The sequence below is a fragment of the Podarcis filfolensis genome, assembly GCF_964270895.1.
Source record: "Podarcis filfolensis genome assembly, chromosome: 5".
In the NCBI taxonomy this organism is placed as follows: Eukaryota; Metazoa; Chordata; class Lepidosauria; order Squamata; family Lacertidae; genus Podarcis; species Podarcis filfolensis.
The window spans coordinates 56,260,501-56,282,456 of record NC_139608.1 but is presented as its reverse complement, the minus strand read 5'-3'; the positions used below and the strand labels follow the sequence as shown (position 1 = coordinate 56,282,456).

The following is a 21,956-nucleotide window of genomic DNA, read 5'->3' as shown; positions in this document are numbered from 1 at the left end:
ACTACAAATAAAAAACTGAGATAAACCCAAGCTTCTGTATTTGAAACGTTCCTCATTACTGAGGATGAATTCTGCCTTAATTTTATTGAAATGACCTTCTGTAGTCATTGAGTAAGCCATGTTATAAAAATTTGTTTCATTCGATTTTATATTATGAAGTCCATTACATATGCTTTACCTATCTACATTCCATGCAACATGATTTGTTTGGTATGAAGTATCATAGAATCATAGAATTGTAGAGTTGGAAGGGTCTCCAGGGGTCATCTAGTCCAACCCCCTGCAATGCAGGAATTCTGCCCACAGCCTTCCCTGAATGATTGAAGCTTGCACTTAGTCACAGGCAAGCACATGGCCTAATTCATTGTTCATTCGCATCTATGTGTATTGCAACAGACCTTCAAAATAGGAGATTTATGCGTTATTTAAAAGTATGCAAAAAAGCAAAGTTAGCCTTATAGGCCAGTAACAAAAAATCCAACCAAAACATCACAAAATAATTTGCAAGCTTGCAAATTCTCTATAATTCTTCACCAGCTAGATAAATAAACAGAATGGGGAAGGAAGGAGAGGGAAGAAGAAGAAAGTTTGCTGACTTGTGTCAAAGCTATGGGGTATGTATCTGGTCACAGTTACAATGTGAGAGGAGGTAGCAGACATCCAGACAAAGCTCTTTTAAGTGCTTTTCAGATATTAGGTTGCACCAAGGACTGCCAGGAAGAAGAAACATAGTAATGGCTGCCTCACCATCTCTAAAACCACAAAAACTAGAACTGACCCAGGGACTAGTTCTGCTCCTTCCCACCTATCAAAGAACCCGTGTGCTTTTCCTGGTTGCCTGTGTGAATAGTTGCAGACTTCACAACTTGAAGTATTAGCAAACTTCCCTGCCCCCGCCCCTGCCTATGGATTGTTTACCATCTAGCCCAGTGATGGCCAAACTTGGCCCTCCAGTTGTTTTGAGACTACAATTCCCACCATCCCTGACCACTGGTCCTGTTAGCTCGGGATGGTGGGAGTTGTAGTCCAAAAATAGCTGGAGGGCCAAGTTTGGCCATCACTGATCTAGCCCAATGGAGAGTTAGGGAGAACTTGGAAGGTTGCACGCCATTTTGCAATATTTTAAATCTTTGTTTTGTAATATACAACTGCAAGAAATAATGAAATGGTGGGAAACTAGGGAGTTTGGAGTTCATCACATCTGATGTGATATGAGACCAGCGATTCAGAAAGTGTCAAGGTGAAAGTCGCTCAAATTGCCGCTCAAATTCGATTGTCTCCAAATTATACTGGCCTTTGGCCTTTGGTCCCTTGAAGGCTCCTATATTGAAGCCTGGGCGTTTCTTTTTCTCCATCTCTAGGAGAGTCCTCAAATCAAATTGTTGGTCCCGCATTTCTGTACCTTGTCTCACTTGCTAGTCCTGATAGTACTACTGCCAGAAATTTATTTACAGTGGTACCTCGTGTTGCATAACCTCCAGGTTTGGAATCTTCAGGTTACGGCCGCGGCAAACCCAGAAGTGTATACTTCCAGGTTTTGCCGCATGCGCAGAAGTGCTCTATCACATTGCACACGTGCACAGAAGCAGTGCCTCTAGTTACGGATTTTTCGGGATGCGCACGGCATCCGGAAACGAATTAAATCCGTAACCAGAGGTACCACTGTATTGCCAGTGGTGCATTGATGACATATACTCTGGAGGAAGGAAGGAACTCTGATGTGTGGCAGGAAAGGGAGATGTCTGAATATTAAAGAGACAGGGGTCTGAGGTCGACTGGAATAAGGCAATCCTATTTTGTGGATAGAATCCAATTTAGATTAAGGCAATTATAATTAGTTATATGCCCTTGGTTTGCAATGAACCAGTGTGGCTTTGAAAAATTTGGGACCAAACTGAGAGTAGAAATTATTTTTGTAATGACTGAAAGTCAGTGTGGTATAGCAGTTTGGGTGCTGGACCCTAGACCTGGGAGTCTAGGGTTCGAATCCCCACTCAGCCATGAAACTCGCTGTGTTACCTTGGGCCAGTCACCATCCCTCAGCCTAACGAACCTCACAGGGTTGTTGAGAGGATAATATGGAGGGCAGGAGAGCAGCTACTTGAGCTCTTTGAAGGAAATGTTGGATATAAAAGCATAAATGAATGTCATATGATTACAAAATATTGATAATAATTTGAGACAGAATACTAGGCACACTCACTAAGGCCTGTTTGATGCATTAAATCTTTCTTATAAGTAAACATGCATTGTTAGTCTGCAGTTCTATTCCTACTTTCTGGGAGTAAGGGCCATTGAATTCAATGGGGCTTACTTCTGGGTGGACTTGTATAGGATTGTGCTGTCAGCTATTTTCATAGCATGTCAAATCTACCATGCAAAATATTTAAAATATGTGCACTTTGTGTTTTTTAAAAAATCCATTAAGACTTTAGCTATCATCTTCAATGCTTCAAAAGCATGGTGCTATTAAAATGACTTCATTTCAGTGTCATTTCTGGCCCAGAACTTGAGTAAGAATGAGGACGACTTGAATTTACTGTTTGTGTATCTGAAAATACAGTACAATGAAACCATAGATTGGATAAACACATTTTTTCTTCTCCAAAATATATGATCTAATATGGCAACAAGTGGAATACTCCATGGCCTGTTAATTGTGCTGGCTGATAGCATACAGCAAGGCATACAGATCTGAATGTGGAACTTGGCAAAAATGCCTCTTGCATCTGTTGCCAGCAGTTACACAAAAGATCCTAATCAGGCACATATTTGAAACTTTTTCTGGTAGTGTCCTCAATTTGTTGTGGTGTATGTGTTTTTATATTTGTGTCCCTTTCAAAATATGAGCTGATTGAATGTAGCAAAATACCCCGCTTATGGCTGCTTATCTGTGAAAGATTAAATTACAATGTGAACATCGCGCCATCTGAATGGTGATATGATGCAAAACACAAAAATATTGAATGAGTAATCCTCCAGCTCTTTGTCTTGACACTGCATTAAGTGAAATGAACATGCAAGCAGGCAGGAGCTGGAAGTATTTGAGTTGTTCTATTTATTACTAGCCGCAGATGCAAGGACTAATCCCTATGTATTAGTTCTCAAGGTGCTTTTTGGTAGAAACTGGGGGGGAAATATAAGGAGGAACACTGTTTTATCTTTGTAAAACTGATCAAAATGAGATGTTGGTCACATAATATAGTTACAAAATTTACAGTGGTATTGTGTCTATGACTTTTCATGCCATCCTTTGTTCTCATAGCTGTGAATTAAGCCCTTTGTACCTATATATTATATATATTAAATTTATTGGCCGCTTTTTTAACCAAGGTAACTCAAAGCAGCTTACTATACAGTGTTAAAAAATCAGATATATAAGCTAGGCACCAAATGGCTCCTTAAACCAGTGTTACCATCGCCAAAATGGAATGTACATTATTTCCAGTAATAGATGCATTTTTGCACACATTGCTTGGCTGGAGAACTGCATTGCAAAATTTGGAGAAATGGAAGTTTTTAAAGATGTCTGTGTTTTGTTTCACATATAGTTTCAGAAAGTATGAGTTAGGTAGGTTCACCTTCACATGTGAATGGAACTGAATTTCTTTCCCATTTCTAATCACCAGCTGCTTACCTGGCTGCTTCATCTTATAGTAAAAAGCCCCTCAAATTTATCTGTATTTTGCCATTACATTTTGCCATTTCCCTTCTCAGGGCTCACCCACACTTCCTATTGTCCCTCTACTTTCCCCTAGTGGGAAAACTGCTCTTAGCACTCAGTTGGAGTAAACAGCAATACAGGTTTTCTCCAGATTTATGTTTTCTCCTGTTTAGCACTAAGGAGTGGGTTTTCCATGGGAGCAAGGGGGGAACGGCTCAGACCCATACCAAGAAAGTGTGGGTCAAGCCAATATACAAGAAATGAAAGGTTTATAGAGATACTATATTGACATATAAACCAGGTATTTTTAAAGATACAGTCAGCTTTGAAATATTTGACTTATATAAGTTCTGCTCTTTCAAGCTGCACCAAACATATGCTTGAATGACTGATGGAGTCATATGGCTCCCAGAATGAAGCACTTTATTGTGTACAGAACTGCAGGCTTCCAAAGGTTATACCACAGAAGCTGAAATATTAAGAAGACCCAACTGTTAAGGAAGCATGTGCTACAATGGGTACTATTATATTTATGAAAGGCTGTTTAATCCCTTCTCAATATAGCAGTGTATTCAGCTAGCCAAGTAGTAAAGTTAGCAGTCTTGAGATTATAAAATCGTAGAATCATAAATTTGTAGAGTTGGAAGGAACCTCATGGGTCATCTAGTCCAACCCCCAGCAATGCTGAAATCTCAGATAAAGTACCCATGACAGATGGCCATCCAACCTCTGTTTAAAAACCTCAAGGAAGGAAAGTCCACCACCTTCTGATGGAGTCCATTCCACTCTCAAACAGCTCTTACCTTCAAGGTTCTTCTTGATGTTTAGTTGGCATCTTCTTTCTCGTAACTTGAAGCCATAGGTTTAGGTCCTACACTTCACAGCAGGAGAAAACAAGCTTGCTCCATCTTCCATGTGATAGCTTTTTAGATATTTGAAGATGGCTATCTTCTTCTATCCTCTCAATCTCCTCTTATCCAGGCTAAACATACCCAACTCCCACAACTGTTCCTCATAAGGCTTGGGTTTCTAGACCCTTGATCATATTGGTTGCTCCCCTCTGCGCACATTCAAGCTTGTCAATATCTTTGTTAGTAACAGCCAGAACTGGACATAGTACTCCATGTGTGGTCTGACCAAGGCAGAGCAGAGTGGAACTATTGCTTCCCTTGATTAGGGCACTATACTTCTGTTGATGTAGCCTAGACTAGCATTAGCCTTTTTTTTTTTTTTTTTTTTTTTGCTGCTGCATCACACTGTTGCTTCATGTTACGTTTGTGGTCTACTAAGACCTCTAGATCCTTTTCACACGTACTACAGGCAAGTCAGGTGTCTCCCATCTTATTTTTGTGCAGCTGGTTCTTCCTGCCTAAGTGTACAACCTTACATTTGTAGCTATTGAATTTCATTTTGTTAGTTTTGGTCCAGATCTCCTCCAATTTGTTAAATTCAAATTGTCTCTTCTGTGTCATTAGCTACACCTCCCAGTTTGCTAATTTAATGAGCACCCCCTCAATTCCTATTCCAAGTCGCTTATAAAGACATTGAACAACAACGGGCTCAGGACAGAACTTTGTGGGGCTCCATTTGTCACTTTTTTTCCAGGATGATGAGGAACCATTAGTGAGCACTATTTGGGTTTGGTCAGTGAACCAGCTAAAAGTCCACCTAAAAGCTACCTCATCCAGCCCACATTCTACCAGTTTCTCCACAAGAATAGCATGGGGGACTTTGTCAGAAGCATTACTGAAATCAAGATACACCATGTCCACAGCTTTCCCCTGATCCGCCAAGCTTGCAACTCTATCAAAAAAAGAAATGAGATTCCTCTGGCATGACTTGTTTTTGAGAAACCCATACTGGGTCTTAGTAACCACAACATCCTTTTCTAAGTGCTCACAGAACAACAATTTAATTGTCTGTTCTAGGTCCTTTCCTGGTGTTGATGTCAAGCTGATGTTACCTGGGTCTTCTTTTATCCCCCTTTTAAAGATGGGAATAACATTTGCCCACCTCCAGTCTACACAGGCCGGAGATTACACCTGCAACCTCCTTTAGTACCCTTGGGAGAAGCTCATCAGGCCCTGGAGATCTGAATTCATATTGAAGGCATATTTTGTCTTGCGGGTTTTTTATCAGTACATTGTAGCTCAGAAGGAAGTGATTCACTGAAAAGGAAGTGATGACACTGAATATTTCTTTGAACTGCAATGTAGCAAAGTTTCTTTTAGCTGCTTAGCTAAAGGGTCAGTAATACTTGAAACTCATCCTTCTCATTCGAGTAGTTATGTCTTATGAATCTAAGCAATGCAAAAGATCAAATGGACATGCAACAAACCTCCATGTAGATTAGTTTGAAGCTGGCAGCCCTGTCAAGTTAGAGAGAGGATACATTTTGATTAGAAGCAGAAGGCACTGAATTAATTTCAGAAAAGCATGGAGTCATCTAGCTGCTGTTTTGTCCTCAGGCTCATCAAAGGCCTTAGCTGATCTTTAATGTTCTAAAAAAATGTTACATGACTATTAATTTTGTAGAGAAGAAAAATACATGATGTAAATGAACAAGATAAGCTGGAATTAAGATTAAAAAGAAAGAAAAGGAAGCAGCAGGATGTGCTGTTGAATAAATGTTTTGTGGAAGAAAGGGTACACTTTATTCCCTTTGTAGGATTCAGTAAGACTTGTACTGTATATACATAACACTGAATAAAAGGTAAAGGGACCCCTGACCATTAGGTCCAGTCGTGACCAACTCTGGGGTTGCGCGCTCATCTCGCTCTATAGGCCGAGGGAGCCGGCGTTTGTCCGCAGACAGCTTCCAGGTCATGTGGCCAGCATGACTAAGCTGCTTCTGGTGAACCAGAGCAGCACACGGAAACGCCGTTTACCTTCCTGCCAGAGCGGTACCTATTTATCTACTTGCACTTTGACGTGCTTTCAAACTGCTAGGTTGGCAGGAGCAGGGACCGAGCAATGGGAGCTCACCCTGTCATGTGGATTCGAACCGCTGACCTGATCAGCAAGTCCTAGGCTCTGTGGTTTAACCCACAGCGCCACCCGCGTCCCTAACACTGAATAGGACTTAACATTTTTAGCAGATCATTCTAGCTATTCTCAAAGACGCTATTTGATAGATACTCATTTTCTAAAAGCTGGAAGTAGTGCCAGCATTGCAGCCCCTTTATCTTTGTAAACTTCTCTGCATGGATAACTTGTACAGATATTGGTTAGATTTTCAGAATGCCCGTTGAGGTCAGTAATGAATGGAATAGGGCTGAAGAAACCACAGCCTAGTCTAGATAGGATGCCAATTGCATTTTTTGAGTGGACTGTTGAGATTGTGGATATGGCTATTTTACGTTGGGTCATACTGCTTGTGGTGTGCTTCTAGATTGTAAGGAGGTAGCTGTGGTCAGGAGTTAATGAGATTTAGCTGTCCTGCCTTCAGGAAAATGAGGAACCTGCTGATGACTTCTAACCTTAATACTGATCCAGAATTTAGGAGCATAGCTCTTGGGAAGGGGTCATCTGCATAGAGTATCCACTTGACCACTGTATTCCTTTTTGTTTTAGAAAGTCTCTGCATTGCATAGGAGATGTTGTAGTTCAATGATCAAATCTGCAAATCTAAGGTGGAAACATAGGCTTCATCTTTTTGTGTGTGGAACGAAGCACTAGGAATGATCGAGGAAGCTGATGCCATCCTCTAATGTGGTCATCTGAGTAGTTTCAGAGCCATGGTAAAATAAAATAAAACAGAAATCACAAGCTTTATGTGGGTTTTCCATAAACTGGAAAAGTTGCCTATTGTTCTAGATGGGTGTATTCTTTTTCAAATGCAAGTGTCCTTGACTGTTATTCCCCTGTCAGTGTTTGATTGATAATTCTGCATTGTAGATGGTACCCCGTTAACAATTTGGGACCAGTTTACCTGCAAGATCGCCCTACCCCATCTATGCCCACTTGACCATTTCAATCTGTGAAACTCTAGCATTGTTACAGGTGCCATATAATGCTCCTTCTGAACATTTCTGTTTAGCCAAGCATGTTCAGATATGTAGAATGTTGATGTGTGTTTTAATTGGGTTCTTTTTTTAGCTTATTTTTGAATTTAATTATTTTTGAATGTTTTAAATAGTCATTTTTACCTATTTTTAATGATAATTTCATTTTTTAAAATTCTTTTTGTAAATTGCTTTGAGGTTTTTGAGACTCAAGTGGTAGATAAATAAATAAATAAAATCATGCTGCCCACATTTTCGCCAAGCAGAATATTCTGACAGACTGATATTTTATTAATAATGTTAAATGTTTGTGATTATTAAATACATCTATTTCTTTAGAGGGCAGCAAGTGTTAATTCCTCCACAATTTTCCATATTGTTTATCTCTCAACAAAGGCTTCTCTTTCCCTTTCTGTGAGTAAAAATAAAAGTTCTTTTTCCCTGTGTTGTTTACTTCCATGGCAGCATTAAGTCTTTCCTTTCATGATGTTATGGAAGCAAAAGAAGTAATAATAAAAGCGTTGTAGTATATTGAAGATTGTTATCATTTGAGCTCATACTCCTCTGAAGGCTTGTGAGCTGAGAAGAATAAAATGCTTTCCATCTATATCTGACCAATGATTGGTAGGAAGTATTTTCATTATGTTTGAGCAAAAAATAAAGGGGTACTATATGATTGAAAGGAGCTACTTTCAGTGCACACTGAATTTTTTTAAAAAAAGTTTCACACTTATGATTTTTATACGTCTTACTATAATAAAAACTTTAAAGCAACAAATAGCATTTCCTAAAAACTGAATAAAAATAGACAAAAACAAAATGCAACCATATTTCTTAAATAAAAGCTGAGCAGTGTGCAAAAACATTAATAAGTAAGAGTCAGGGACCAGGAAAGTCTGTATAAACTTAAGTTTTTAAGGAGCATTTAAAAGGAATTACTGTCTCTGCCTCACAAATTGCCTGAGAGAGGACATTCCACAGAGTGGGTGCAACCACCGAGAAGGCCCACTTCCATATTGTCACCAAGTGACTATCTGGCGGACATGGAACAACAAGCAGGAGCTCTTCCAAAGATCTTAAAGACACATGACATTAATGCCTGTGCTACATTTAAATGGGTTATAATTAAGAAATATTTGATTGAAAAAGGAAAATAAATGTACTGATTAAAAAGGATGAAAACCCAAAGCTTTAAAAGGCTCAGTAAGATGGGGAAAAGTCTGCCTTGCCACTTTCAATCTAATGTAAAGCTTGCCATAAGCTATAATTTTATATTTACAAATGTACCAGCAAATAAATTATAATTATTAATTTAGGTAAAATTAGCTTGATACTCAGCTGGAGCAACTGGGCTCTAACTGTGATTAATTCTCAATAGTACAGTGCTGGGCCATGTGCAAAGTATTAGGGCATTGCCCCCCAAATCACAGTACCTTTTTGTAAATAAGTTGCAGTGATTGATGCACTGTTCACAGAGATGCCAACCAGTAATTGTGTAACAGCAATGGGTTGGGTCATGACCAATAACATTTTAAGGTTTCTAAGTTGCTGATTGATAACCTTTCTGTTGCTTTATCTGTCTTCATTTGTTCTGATAATGTGTTTTATTGTTGTGTGGTAGATTATTATATTGATTATTTTTTACCCTGTCCCAATATCAATAGATGAAGGTGGGGCTATAAATATTTAAAGAAAAAACAGAACCAGAGAGAGCATATATTTGGTGGTTGTAGTGTTTATGCACTGAACTAAATGTAGGCAGACATTTTGGAACGCAGCCATATGAGTGAACATCCAGAAGCTTATTATCTTTTGTTTCCCCATATGCTTACATCTCATTTCCTGTTTGTTTCTTACACAATGTAGGTTCTCCTGTGTTTATAACAAGCTTTTCTGCCTTCCGTATCTCAAACATAGAAAAGAATTAAGAATATACATTCGGCATTGTTTGAATTGTATAAGTTACTCTTCATTTCTTGCCTTGACCCTTTGACATCTATCTGCATCCCCTTTTTTTAAGTAAGTTGCTGTGAATCCTGTTTTGATTTCCTGTGTGATTCTGTCTAGCTGACACAACTTCCTTTGTGTCTCTTTAGGCAATTCACAGCCCTTGTTTCATACTGGCATGCATCCCTCTCTCATACAAATGCTATCTCTCTCTGAAATGTTTTGTCCATTTCCCCCTTTTCAAATAATTTATCAGTATGAGAATGCCCTATTTATACGGTATGTTCCCCTGTCTTTAGCATACTCTTTTGCACAGTTAACACTCTATATCTGAAAAGGTTTACAGGTTCAGTATAATTCTTCTATAGGAAGCCCAGTCCTACTTATTTGCAAACAGGAACATGGTTGTCTTACAGCTAAAACTGGATCTGTTGTTACCTGATGAGGAAGCCAAAGCTGTCAGATTCTGCCCTAATTGTAAGACAAAGCCTATATCCTGTTTTTACTTCTAGATGCAGTTGGTTTAGAGATGTGCTCGTCTTCATGGCTGAAATAATGACCCATCAAATACTGCAAAGAAGGACCTGTATTTTATCAATCAGCCTTACAGCTGGTTATAGTGAAGCTATTATAGCAAGAGTGGTGAACCCGTGGCCATTCAAATGTTGTTAGACTACAACTCTGACCATCCTGACTTTTCGACAGTCACTGCTGCTTACCAGGAAGGGTGAGGGGATTGGGAGCTGGGTGTAGCGCCATCTGCTACTAGGATGATGAGATTTGGAGTCCAACAACATATGCCACAGGTCCCCCACTTCTTGTATGTGGTTGCAGGAAGACAAAAAGGACCATTACTACTCAGTCATAATGGATCACCTAAGAAGAAGCCTCAAATGTAAAGCTAGTTTTTAAACATTGTTCTACACATATAGGCAGATGCAGTGCTGTTTTTCGGGGGGGGGGCGGAATTTGCCAGAATGCACCATGAATGACTCCCTTGTTCTCTTATAATGGCAATGCCACCCATCTGAGAGGTGCTGGAACTGAGATCTGGTGAGTTCTGGGTGGAAAAAAAGCCCTGGGCAGATGTAAAGATCCTCAGCACAGCAATTGCGCTATACCAAAGTAGGAACATCTAAATGGGCTGAGTGTCTGGATATTTTAATCCTTGTCTTCCCATGTCAGAGAGTAGTGCATGGAGATAGAAAGCATGATTGCAGTACTCTGTGTGGTAAACGGTAGCACGTGATGAGTGCACGATGTTATTTGCATAGTCTAACAACATCTGGAGGGTCTTTGGCACTTGACTGGTTGCTAGGCTTCTTGTCCCATGAACAAAAGCCCTCAGTTGGAATGGAATGGAATGGAATGGAATATGCCCAGCCCATCTTGAGACTGTTGTGCTGTGTTCATTTTAGAGAATAGTTAATAGTAATGTTGGAGAAATCTTAAATGGTCCAACTTCAGTTGATGCATACATGCTTTTAACGAGACATAGGCAAACTCGGCCCTCCAGATGTTTTGGGACTACAACTCCCATCATCCCTAGCTAACAGGACCAGTGGTCAGGGATGATGGGAGTTGTAGTCCCAAAACATCTGGAGGGCTGAGTTTGCCTATGTCTGTTTTTAACCATTGCACAGCTGCCTCAAGAGCTCTGTAAAGTTTAAAATTCCACGTGCACCAAAAGAAAGTGAGATAACATTACCTAACTTCTAACTAAAGTTGGGCTGTATTGTTTCAGTTTTGTCATATATTTAGTATCATATATTTGGTTCTGTTGAAATCCTTCTATTTCTTCCCAGTGCTTCAGAGTTAAATGTTTTTTCTAGCATTAGTAAATTAGCTAACATTGAAGCAAAGGTATCATTTGGTCTCCCAAGATTTCTATCTGTCTTCTCCACACACACTCACCCATTTATTAAGCGTTAATAAATGTTGCACATTAATAAATTCAGCACTGAAAAAAAAATTGCAGAGAGAAATATTTTGCTTTTTAAGATAAAAGTTTATGAAGTTTTCCATGGTGGCTTAACATTTATGAATCTTGTAAAGTAGTTGGTATAAAAATGAAGTCATTTAATTTTAAATAGTTGTGACTGCTCTAATGAGCTGAAAAGAATTTTGCACACACATTGACAAAATCTACTTTTTCATGAATTTTTTTTTGTCAAGTTTCACTTTTTATTTTACCTGGACAATGATCCTTTCTTCCTGGAAGAATTCAGATGTTATTTTCAAGAATTTGCAGTTAAATATTTATAGTATTAATTAGTAGGCTAGTAGCATTTCCCCCCCTGACCCTTCTTTGATGACACTGTTTTGATTCCTCATGGTTGATACGAAACTGTGTAGATTTCATTTCATGCTATGCTTAGAAAAGTAATGCTATGCATGCACAAGATGTGTGAAAAGTCCCCCCCCCTTCCATAGCAGTATGAAAAAAATAGCAGTTTTAAATGGCCAAACTACTCCTTCCTATCTGTGTTGAAGGTTTAATTGGGACAAGAAATAAAATGTGGCTTGGAGAGATTTGATGGTGATCATGCACTGATTTGATGGAGATAATCTGATTAAGCCTATGCTCTGTTCAGAGTCATTGGGTGGGACTGCATTGCTCTCCAGGCATCCCAGTGCTGCATGTTGCTGGCATTACCAACAGAGGAAGGGGAGAGGCAGCAAGGGAGCTCAGAGTGGTGTGGGCACAGTGTGGTGTGAGCACACTCATGACACCACACCCACTCTGTACCAAATAAACAACTATCTGACTTTTAGAAGACATCTGAAGACAGCCCTGTTTAGGGAAGTTTTTAATGTTTGATGTTTTATTGTGTTTTTAATACAGTCATACCTCAGGTTACAGAGGCTTCAGATTGCGTTTTTTCTGGTTACGGACCCGCTGAAACCTGGAAGTTCTGGAATGGGTTACTTCCGGGTTTTGGGGGTCGTGCATGCACAGAAGCGCTAAATTGCAACCCGCGCGTGCGCAGACGCGCCGCTGCAGGTTGCGAATGTGCATCCTGCACAGATCACGTTCGCAACCCGAGTGTCCACTGTATTCTGTTGGGAGCTGCCCAGAGTGGCTGGGGAAACCCAGCCAGATGTGCGGGGTATAAATAATAAATGATGATGATGTAGTAGCCTTGCCCCTCTAGGAATGATATGACATCTCCCTCACATTCAGGGACTCTTCAGTGGCATAACTGTCTCACGCTGGACAGGCACCGTCATGTCTGCAATTCTATTTAACATTTATATGAAACCTTTGGGAGCAGTCATCAGGAAGCTTGGTTCACATTGTCATCAGTATGCTGATGATACCCGGCTCTTGTTTTCCCATTAAATCTGAGACAGGAGATGCTGTGTAGAATCTGAACCAGTGCCTGGATGCAGTTGTGTAGAGAATGAAGGCCAACAGATCGATACCAAACTTATTTATTTGTTTCATTAATGAATTGTTTCCTATCCTGAAACAATTTGCAGTATCACCACATATATGAAACCAGTTAAAAACAATTGCACCTTTAAAGAACAATTTCAAAAGACAATTATAAATATAAAAACAGTTTAAAACAACAGCACATACGTAAAATCAATTCAGTTCCAAGATAAATACCAACTAAATCCTTCTAAGATAAAGACACACTGTGGGTAAATGGTTTCCTTGCCTGTTCTAGATAGGGTTATATTCCCTCTAAAGAAACAGGAATGCCGTTTAGGGTGCTCTTGAAACTATTTTCCTGGGAGGCCTCTGTGGTGAAGAGTGCCTTTCTCCAGCTGCACCCTTTCATAGCTAGGGATAATTTGGTCATTGTAATGTGCTGTACATGTGGCTTCTCTTGCAACTGATCAAGGGGCTGCAGATGGTGCAGAATGATTATAATCTGATACATGCTAGGAACTAAATCCACTGAACTCAGTAGGACTTACTTCTGAGTAAACATGCCCAGGATTGGTTTGCACCCTTTTAAGATCTCACACTACATATAAATGGATCATCTCATGGATTGTCATTACTAAAATACAGAGCTGAAGTTTGGCTGCAGTCCAACCAAGTTAAACACTTAAATCTCATTAGGATCCTGTTAAAATTTCTCTGACCTAGAAGTATGCAACTTTGACTGGACCAAGCCCATAGTGAGTAACTTGAGACCCACTGAGCTTTATTACATTTTAGAGCTGTTTCTCTGGCAGCTATAATTAGTATAATTAGGAGTAAGAAATAAAAGCCAGAAACCAGTTGCTTTTTTGACATAGCGCTAATAATCTGGCTCTGCAGTGCATACTGTGTTAGCTTGTATCTTCTCTTTTTGAGATGATTCTTTTGCTAATGTGCATCTAGAACACCTAGGGACTGTAAATACACTGAGACCTGCATGTTCTGGATAAAACATTTTGAAACTACTGATATAATTGATAATTATGTCCATGGCAGGGGAAAAAACAAACTCAAATAGCTTGTAGAAATGGCACACGAATGTGGGGTTTTATTCAGAGAAGAATAAAATGTTAAAGATCTTAAAAATATTTAGGGAAGCTAATACAAAGTCTTAAATAAAAATGGTTAAACCCTTTGTGCAAAATCAATGTGAAGATCCATGGGTGTAGCCAGGGTTTTTGTTGGGGGGGGGGCAGGACTTGTGTGGGGGCCCCCAGAACTGACATGATTGGTTCAGTTCATTATTTCTATTGTTTTACTTGATCTATGGGGCGGCAGCTGCCTCCCTACCTGCTCCCCCCTCCCCCCTCCCCCTCCCCCCTCCCCCCGGCTATGCTCATGTGAAGAGCTATATAACTGAGATGTAACCTTATTGTAGGCTAGCAGGTACTCTGGTAAAGGAAAAGAAAGAACATAAGAGGAAATTGCTATTTATTTATCTTTAGTGGTGTTGCCATACTAGGATGGTTTTGTTCTAATGTAACACTAAACAATGGTTTAACAGTAATGTGAATTAGCCAAGCTTTCCCCAGGCTCATGTAATTCCCTTTCTTTCCTTCTCCAGTGCAGCTGCAAGAGGAAATAAGACACACTTTAGATAAACCCCAGTTTAGCATCATCTGAGCCCTAAACTATTGTTAATCTTAACTATGGTTACTGAAAACAGAGTGCCTATACAGCATGCAGTGGAGACCTCTGCCTTTTCGGCATTTACTCTAATATCTTACCTTAGCCTCAGGGATCTTCTGAAAGGGTGCCAGGGACCACAGTCTTAAGAAGCAACTGCGTAGGTGTAAAGTACCTTCCATTATCATTTTCCCTTCAATTTCAAGTTGATCTCTTTCTATTCCTTCTTCCACATGTGGATCCTTACTTGTGTATCACATCTTGAAGTATTACATTGGTGTTTTACCTTTTCAGTTTATTTCAGTTAGCAATATTTTGCAGAGTATGTGCAATATGTTTGTTAACATTAATCCCCCCCCCATTTTTTCCTCTAGGAGGGGATGCAAAGCACAAGCTGGAATTCTCTAGGCAGTGGATTTCGAAGAACCAACCAGCACACTATGAAATAATAGTCCCTTATCTCCTGAGTAGTGAAAAGTGGACACCATTAAAAAGCTCTTATTCCAAGGTATGTATTCATTTGGCTGTTTATTGTTATATAACCTCATAGAATACAGCCCATCTGCATGCAGGATTGCAGTGATAGCCTGCAATATTCTCTCTCTCTCTGTGTGTACAAACGTATTACTAAATGGAATCATACTCTTAAATTATTTAGAGTCCATAGAGAGAGATACCACATAATGTGACTCATTGTTTAGATTTCATCTCATGATACTGATTCATTTTTGTTAGCTAGGGTTTTTGAAGATATGAGCTTCCCCCAACTTAAAAGACCATAGAGACTCTTTTGTTATATTTTTCTCTGTCTGAATGTTTGTGGTTTAAAACAGAAATCTAAACTGCATTATTTTGTTCTGTTACTTAATATAGCTATAAAAAAAGAAGTGATCAACAATGGATTAGTAGAATTAAACAGAAGCCCGTTGAAAATAAGATAACTAGACTAAAAAATCTCAACTTTTGCTTCCAATCTTTATTCAGTTGATTTTGCCAGTTGCAAAAGTCATTTATTGGCCAATTGTGACATTATAAAGGTTACCAGCTTTTCTGGGTATGGTAGTACATTGGAATTCTGAGAGGATGTTGTATGTGCCCCCACACACATACTTTATTTTTCCTTGATGTCTGGGTTGAACTCTGATTCAGCAGAATTTATATGGATTCTGTTGAATTTGAATAATTTTACATGGGGTTCTTCTAAAAACACCATCCATTTGATCTAAGGCTTGGATCTCCAAGGATATTCATGGCTTTCTTTCTTTCTTTTCTTTTTTTTTTTTTTACTTTGGTGGCTTTGTTGCCATCCTGTGAAGTCACAAAGCACTTCTGTGGACAAAGAGGTAACTAATGATTTGAAGGTAGCTCTGAGGTGATCCCTTGTCAAAATGGCAAAGATTGATGTGGATCCATTTGTTGAATTTATATGTTTGTACCATGACAGCACTGAAAAGCACCAGATGATTGTTGTGGCTCAGTAAATAGAGATATAGATTTGATGGTGGGTTGCTGACTGGAAGAGGGAATTTCAGAAGGATCTTGTGATGGGATGGTGAGCTGCTTGTGCGTAAAATCCTGATCCCTCAGAGCTTGGCTAAGTCCCCAAACCTCTGTCTGTGATGGAGCTCCTTAAGCATGGCTCCATCAATCGCTCGTTGAATCGGACAGTGGGCGTTTACGGAATTTCTTCCAGCATAAAAGCTCCTTGACGGAAACGCGTCTTCTGGACTCTCGGCGTGACAGTTTCCGCCGAGGAGTGGGTGTGCCTACGGGAGGTCCTGAAACCTCTCCACTGTTCCCGCTTGAAGTATCTCTGAGCTCTCCCTCCGACTCACTTTCCCTTGTAACTCCACTTCTCCCCCTGCTGGTCCCCTCCTCCGCTGAGTGGTCTCTCTCACCCTCCATGAGCCCTTTCACCTCCTTCGTCTCAGATGACAGTTCCCTGACATCCACCTCCCCTCTAGGGCCCCCTTCACCCCCTTCCCTCCCCTCCTCTGCGGGAGGCGAGGGAGCAAAACCCCTGAAGGAACCTCCCTCATCTTCCGAAGTTTCGAACACTTCCCTCCACCTTTCGCTGTTCCCGGTTTCCAAGTACTCCTCCTCCTCGGAGTCTGTACCCTCTTCCAACTCCGATTCCCTGAATCCCTCCAGTTCCTCCTCATCGTCGGTGGTGCCAAAGTACTCCCTCCGGAACCTCGCTACTGGTTGAGGTTTCCTGGGGAACCTTTGGTGGAACGTTTCGATCAAGACCTCGTCATGGACCTCCTCTGCCTTCACCCAGGTGTTTTCCGACTCCGGTTCCCCTTCCCACGCGACCAAATACTCCACCTGATTACCCTTCCACCTGGAGTCGATGATTTCTGCCACATAGTTGCGGCTTTCCCTTTCTTCTATGGCTGGCCCCCGTGTGGATACCCCTTCACCTTCCCCCCTGTATGGTGACAGTAATGACCTGTGGAATACTGGGTGCAGTTTCATGTGGTTCGGTAACCGGAGTCTGAAAGCCACTGGGTTGACCTGTTGGATGACCTCAAATGGTCCCAATCTTTTGGGTCTCAATTTCTTGCAACTACCCTTGAACGGCAACCCTTGGGTTGATAGCCAGACCCGACTCCCCACCCTAATTGTTTCACCTTCCCTTCTGCTCTTGTCTGCCTGCCTCTTATATTCTTCTTTGGCCCTTTCTAAGTTGTGTTGGAGTTGACGATGGATCGCTTCCATTTCTTCTACAAAAAGTTCAGCGGCCGGAACACTCCATCTCTCTCCTCCTTCCCCTGGAAACGCCCTGGGGTGGCACCCATAATTAGCCATAAAGGGGCTCATCCCGGTGGACACATTCTCTGCATTATTGTAAGCAAATTCCGCTAGTGCCAACTTTTCGACCCAATCGTTTTCTCTGTCATTGACATAACACCTCAGGTATTGTTGAAGGATACCGTTTGCCCTCTCCGCCTGCCCATTGGTCTCAGGGTGCCTGGCAGTCGAAAAGTTGACCTCTACGTGCAACAAGCTCATAAGCTTCCTCCAGAATCTGGACGTGAACTGTTTCCCTCTGTCGGAAACCAGCCTCAAGGGGGCGCCATGCAGCCTAAAAATATGTTCTACAAACAATTTTGCTGTCTCTTCCGCCGTGACTGCATGTGAGCAAGCTACAAAGTGACCCATCTTAGTTAACTGGTCTACTACGACTAGTATGGCGGTTTTCCCCTGGGATTTGGGCAGATCAGTCATAAAATCTATCGACACCGCCTCCCACGGTCGTTCTGGTGTGGGTAACGGTTCTAAATACCCCGCTGGCGCCCGCCTTTCTCCTTTGGCTCTCTGGCATTGGTCACACCTTCTCACATACTCCCGTACATCCTCCCTCACCTTGGGCCACCAAAACTCCCTGGTCACCAACCACATGGTCTTGTGTTGCCCAAAATGCCCCGCTGTGGGATTGTCGTGCAGCTGTTTGAGTACTCTCCCCCTCAATTCCCCTTCAGGTATATATAGCGCCCCTTTGTAATACAATGCCCCGTTTCTTTCTTCAAAACCTCCGGGGTCTTCTCCCTCTCCCCTTAAACCTCTGAGCTTATCCTGGGCGTACTCATCATTTACCGTTCCCTCTACCAGTTCTCTTTGCCCCACCCAGGCCGCACCACACACCCAGTGGTCCTCTGGGATAATATGTCTCTCTTCTGGCGCTCCCTCCCCCTCCAAATATTCAGGTTTGCGAGAGAGAGCGTCCGCTCTGATGTTTTCTGGACCTGGCACATAGCAGATTTCAAAATGGAATTTGGAGAACTCCTGGGCCCATCTCACTTGTCGTTGGTTGAGCACTCGTGCCGTTCTCCAATACTCCAAATTCTTGTGGTCCGTACATACTTGTACCTTATGCTGTGCACCAATTAGTAAGTGTCTCCATCTCCGGAACGCTTCGTGAATGGCGAGTAGTTCTCGGTCATATACCGTGTAGTTCCTCTCGGATTTGTTCAGCTTACGCGAAAAGAAGGCACACGGTCTCCATTCCGACTTATTGCTCCCTGGCTGAAGCAACACCGCCCCCACCGCGCGGTCTGAGGCATCAGTTTCCACTCTCATGGGTTTTTGTAAATCCACATGCAGGAGCTGTTCTTCCGAAGCGAATGCCTTTTTCAATTCCTCAAAAGCGTGCTCCGCCTCCGCCGTCCAAACGAATTTCTTCTTGCTGCTCAGACAGTCCGTGATGGGAGCCGTTAAGTGGGCAAAGTTCTTGATGAATTTACGGTAAAAGTTCCCAAACCCTAAGAACCTTTGCACATCTTTTTTCGTTTTTGGTGTCTTCCATTCCAGCACCGCCTGTACCTTGCTTGGATCCATGGCTAATCCCTTGTCTGATAGGCGGTACCCCAGGAATTCCACCTCCTTGGCGTGGAACTGACACTTCTCCAATTTCACCCACAACTGGTTTGCTTGCAGCTGGCTCAGCACTTCCCTGACATCCTTTACATGCTGCTCCTCATTCTCTGAATATATCAGCACGTCATCGAGAAAGGCCACGCAATTCTTGTAGAGCAAAGGTCCCAGTACATGGTTCATGAACGATTGAAAACAGGCGGAGCCTGCTTGTAATCCAAAGGGCATAACGAGATATTCGAAAGCCCCTAGGGGGGTGAACATCGTTGTCTTCCATTCATCCCCCTTCTTTATTCGTATCAGGTTGTACGCTCCTCTCAGGTCCAGTTTCGTGAATATCTTTCCCTTCCTCACCCTGGTCAAAATGTCATCAATTCTGGGCATGGGGAAAGTCACTGGTTCTGACACGGCATTCAGCCGCCGGTAGTCCACGATCAATCTCGGTTTATCCGTGTTTTTTTTGTCCACAAAAAACACTGGGCTGCCCCCCACCGCTCTGGACTCTCTGATGAAACCTCTCTTCAGGTTTTTGTCAATAAACTCCCTCAACTCCTGCATTTCCCTGTCTGACATGGCGTACAGCTTGCCCACGGGGAGCTGGGCCCCAGGGACCAGGTTAATTTGGCAGTCAAAGTCTCTATGCGGTGGTAGTTTATCTGCTTCCCTTTCGCTGAAGACCTTGCTCAGGTCAGCGTATTGTTTGGGCACCTTCCCTTTGTCCGCCACTTCCATCCCTGCTAGAGAGGCTTTTGCCCCTTCTGGCACCTTTCCCTCTTTGCAGTGTTCCAGGCAATGTGCTGACCCAAAGGAGACCACTCTCTGATGCCAGCCCACTAGCGGGTCATGCAACGCTAGCCAGCTCATTCCCAAAATGACTGGCGCCCCTCCCAGGGTGGCTACATTGAATGCTATCCTTTCAGTGTGCCTTGCCACCCTCATAACCATTGGGACGGTCTGTAGGCTAACTTCTCCCCCCAACAGCTCCCTCCCATCGATCGTGGTGACCTGCAGGGGGTTGCTTAAAGGGAGTGTCTGTATCTGGTGTTCAGCTGCAAACTCCTTGCTCATAAAATTACAGGAGCTGCCTGAGTCCAACAGCGCCTTGGTCTTTAGTGGGTATCCGTTTGCCAGCTCTAGCAGCACCTCTATTACTAGAGCTGGTCTTGGAGGTTCCGGAGTGGGCACTTTTACTGCTCCTTGGCCTGTCTGCAGTGCCCTGACAGCGGCAGACAGGCGCTGGCTTTTACTGGCTCCTGGACTTCCTCCTCCTTCCCCCCAACAGCTCCCGCCATCCCTTGCCATTCCTTTCTTTGTGGGCAGACTCTGGCAAAGTGACCTGGCTGCTGGCAGAGGTAACATTTCTTGGCGCTCTTTCCCTCCTTCTTCCTCCCTTCACTGGGATTTGAAACTGCGCGCGCGCGCGCTGTTCCAACTTCCATCGGCTCTCCGGGCGGGAAACTGGGTTCTGGAATCTCTGGAATGCGGAAATCCCTCCAACGCTCTCCTTTCCCCTCCCGCTTCTCCAAGGCTCTTGCCTCCTGGCGCGCTCCAATGGTCAACGCTGATTTGGTCAGCTGGTCCATAGACTCCGCCCTGGGCGCCCGGGAAAGTTCGTCTTTCACCGCCGAAGAAAGCCCCTCTTCAAAGAGCATTTGAATGGGTTCCGCCGATAGGTCCCACCCCAATTTATGTATCAACATTGTAAACTCAGTCCAGTACTCACGAACCGATCGGCTCCCCTGTTTGCAAGCCATCAATTGTCTGCGCACCAGTCCCTGTTCAATCTCGCTGGAAAACATCAAATCCATGGCGCGAAAAAACTTCCTCGCGTCCTTCAGCATGTCACTATTCCCTGCCATCAGGGGCCGGACCCAGTCTCTCGCCCCTCCTTCGAGATGGCCAATCACAAACGCCACTCGCGATGCCTCATCGGGAAAGTCGTTAAACTGCAGTTCAAGAGCATACTGCATCTCTGTCCTAAAGGCTTGGTAGTTCCTGGGGTCCCCCCCAAACTTCTGCACCATTCCTGGCATCTTTCTTGCTAGTGTAGCGCCTTTTGCCTTTTCTGCATCCTGCGCCCTCCTTTCTTCTAGCCTCGCCGTTTGCATTGCTAGCTGGAGTTCCAAAACTCTGCACCTTTCTTCCAGAGTTGGACCTTCTCCAGCTCCTGCTGCTCCTCCGGCTCCAGCTGGGTTGCTCATGATGCCTCTCTGCACAAGCTGCTTTCAGGGACTGTCCGATTGCTGTGATGGGATGGTGAGCTGCTTGTGCGTAAAATCCTGATCCCTCAGAGCTTGGCTAAGTCCCCAAACCTCTGTCTGTGATGGAGCTCCTTAAGCATGGCTCCATCAATCGCTCGTTGAATCGGACAGTGGGCGTTTACGGAATTTCTTCCAGCATAAAAGCTCCTTGACGGAAACGCGTCTTCTGGACTCTCGGCGTGACAGTTTCCGCCGAGGAGTGGGTGTGCCTACGGGAGGTCCTGAAACCTCTCCACTGTTCCCGCTTGAAGTATCTCTGAGCTCTCCCTCCGACTCACTTTCCCTTGTAACTCCACTTCTCCCCCTGCTGGTCCCCTCCTCCGCTGAGTGGTCTCTCTCACCCTCCATGAGCCCTTTCACCTCCTTCGTCTCAGATGACAGTTCCCTGACAGATCTGTTTTACTGCATCTGACCATAGGCCTCTGAGGCTTTGTAAGATCCAGAAGTTTCCAGTTGTATCAGAAAGCACCATATTGGTGACTACAGCCTTTTATGGTACAATTAGAATTTCTCGCAGCACAATCTTGATTTATATTTACAGAGAAGTAAGCCCCAGTGCATTCAGTAGAGCTGCTCCATATGATTTTGCATAGAATTTAATAGATGAATTAGATTTTGTAATGTTTTGAGTTTTAGAA

General features: G+C 42.7%; 1 protein-coding gene across 4 annotated transcripts in view; it reads left to right on the top strand.

Annotated features, from left to right (window-relative positions):
- The window catches only part of ADAM12 (ADAM metallopeptidase domain 12), a 186,625-nt gene that overhangs the window by 5,688 nt on the left and 158,981 nt on the right, over positions 1-21,956 (top strand). For all 4 annotated transcript variants that reach the window (XM_083616864.1, XM_083616862.1, XM_083616863.1 and 1 more), the window contains one exon: positions 15,055-15,188. In XM_083616864.1, the coding sequence (XP_083472990.1) occupies positions 15,055-15,188 (134 nt within the window). The remainder of the gene's footprint in view (positions 1-15,054; positions 15,189-21,956) is intronic.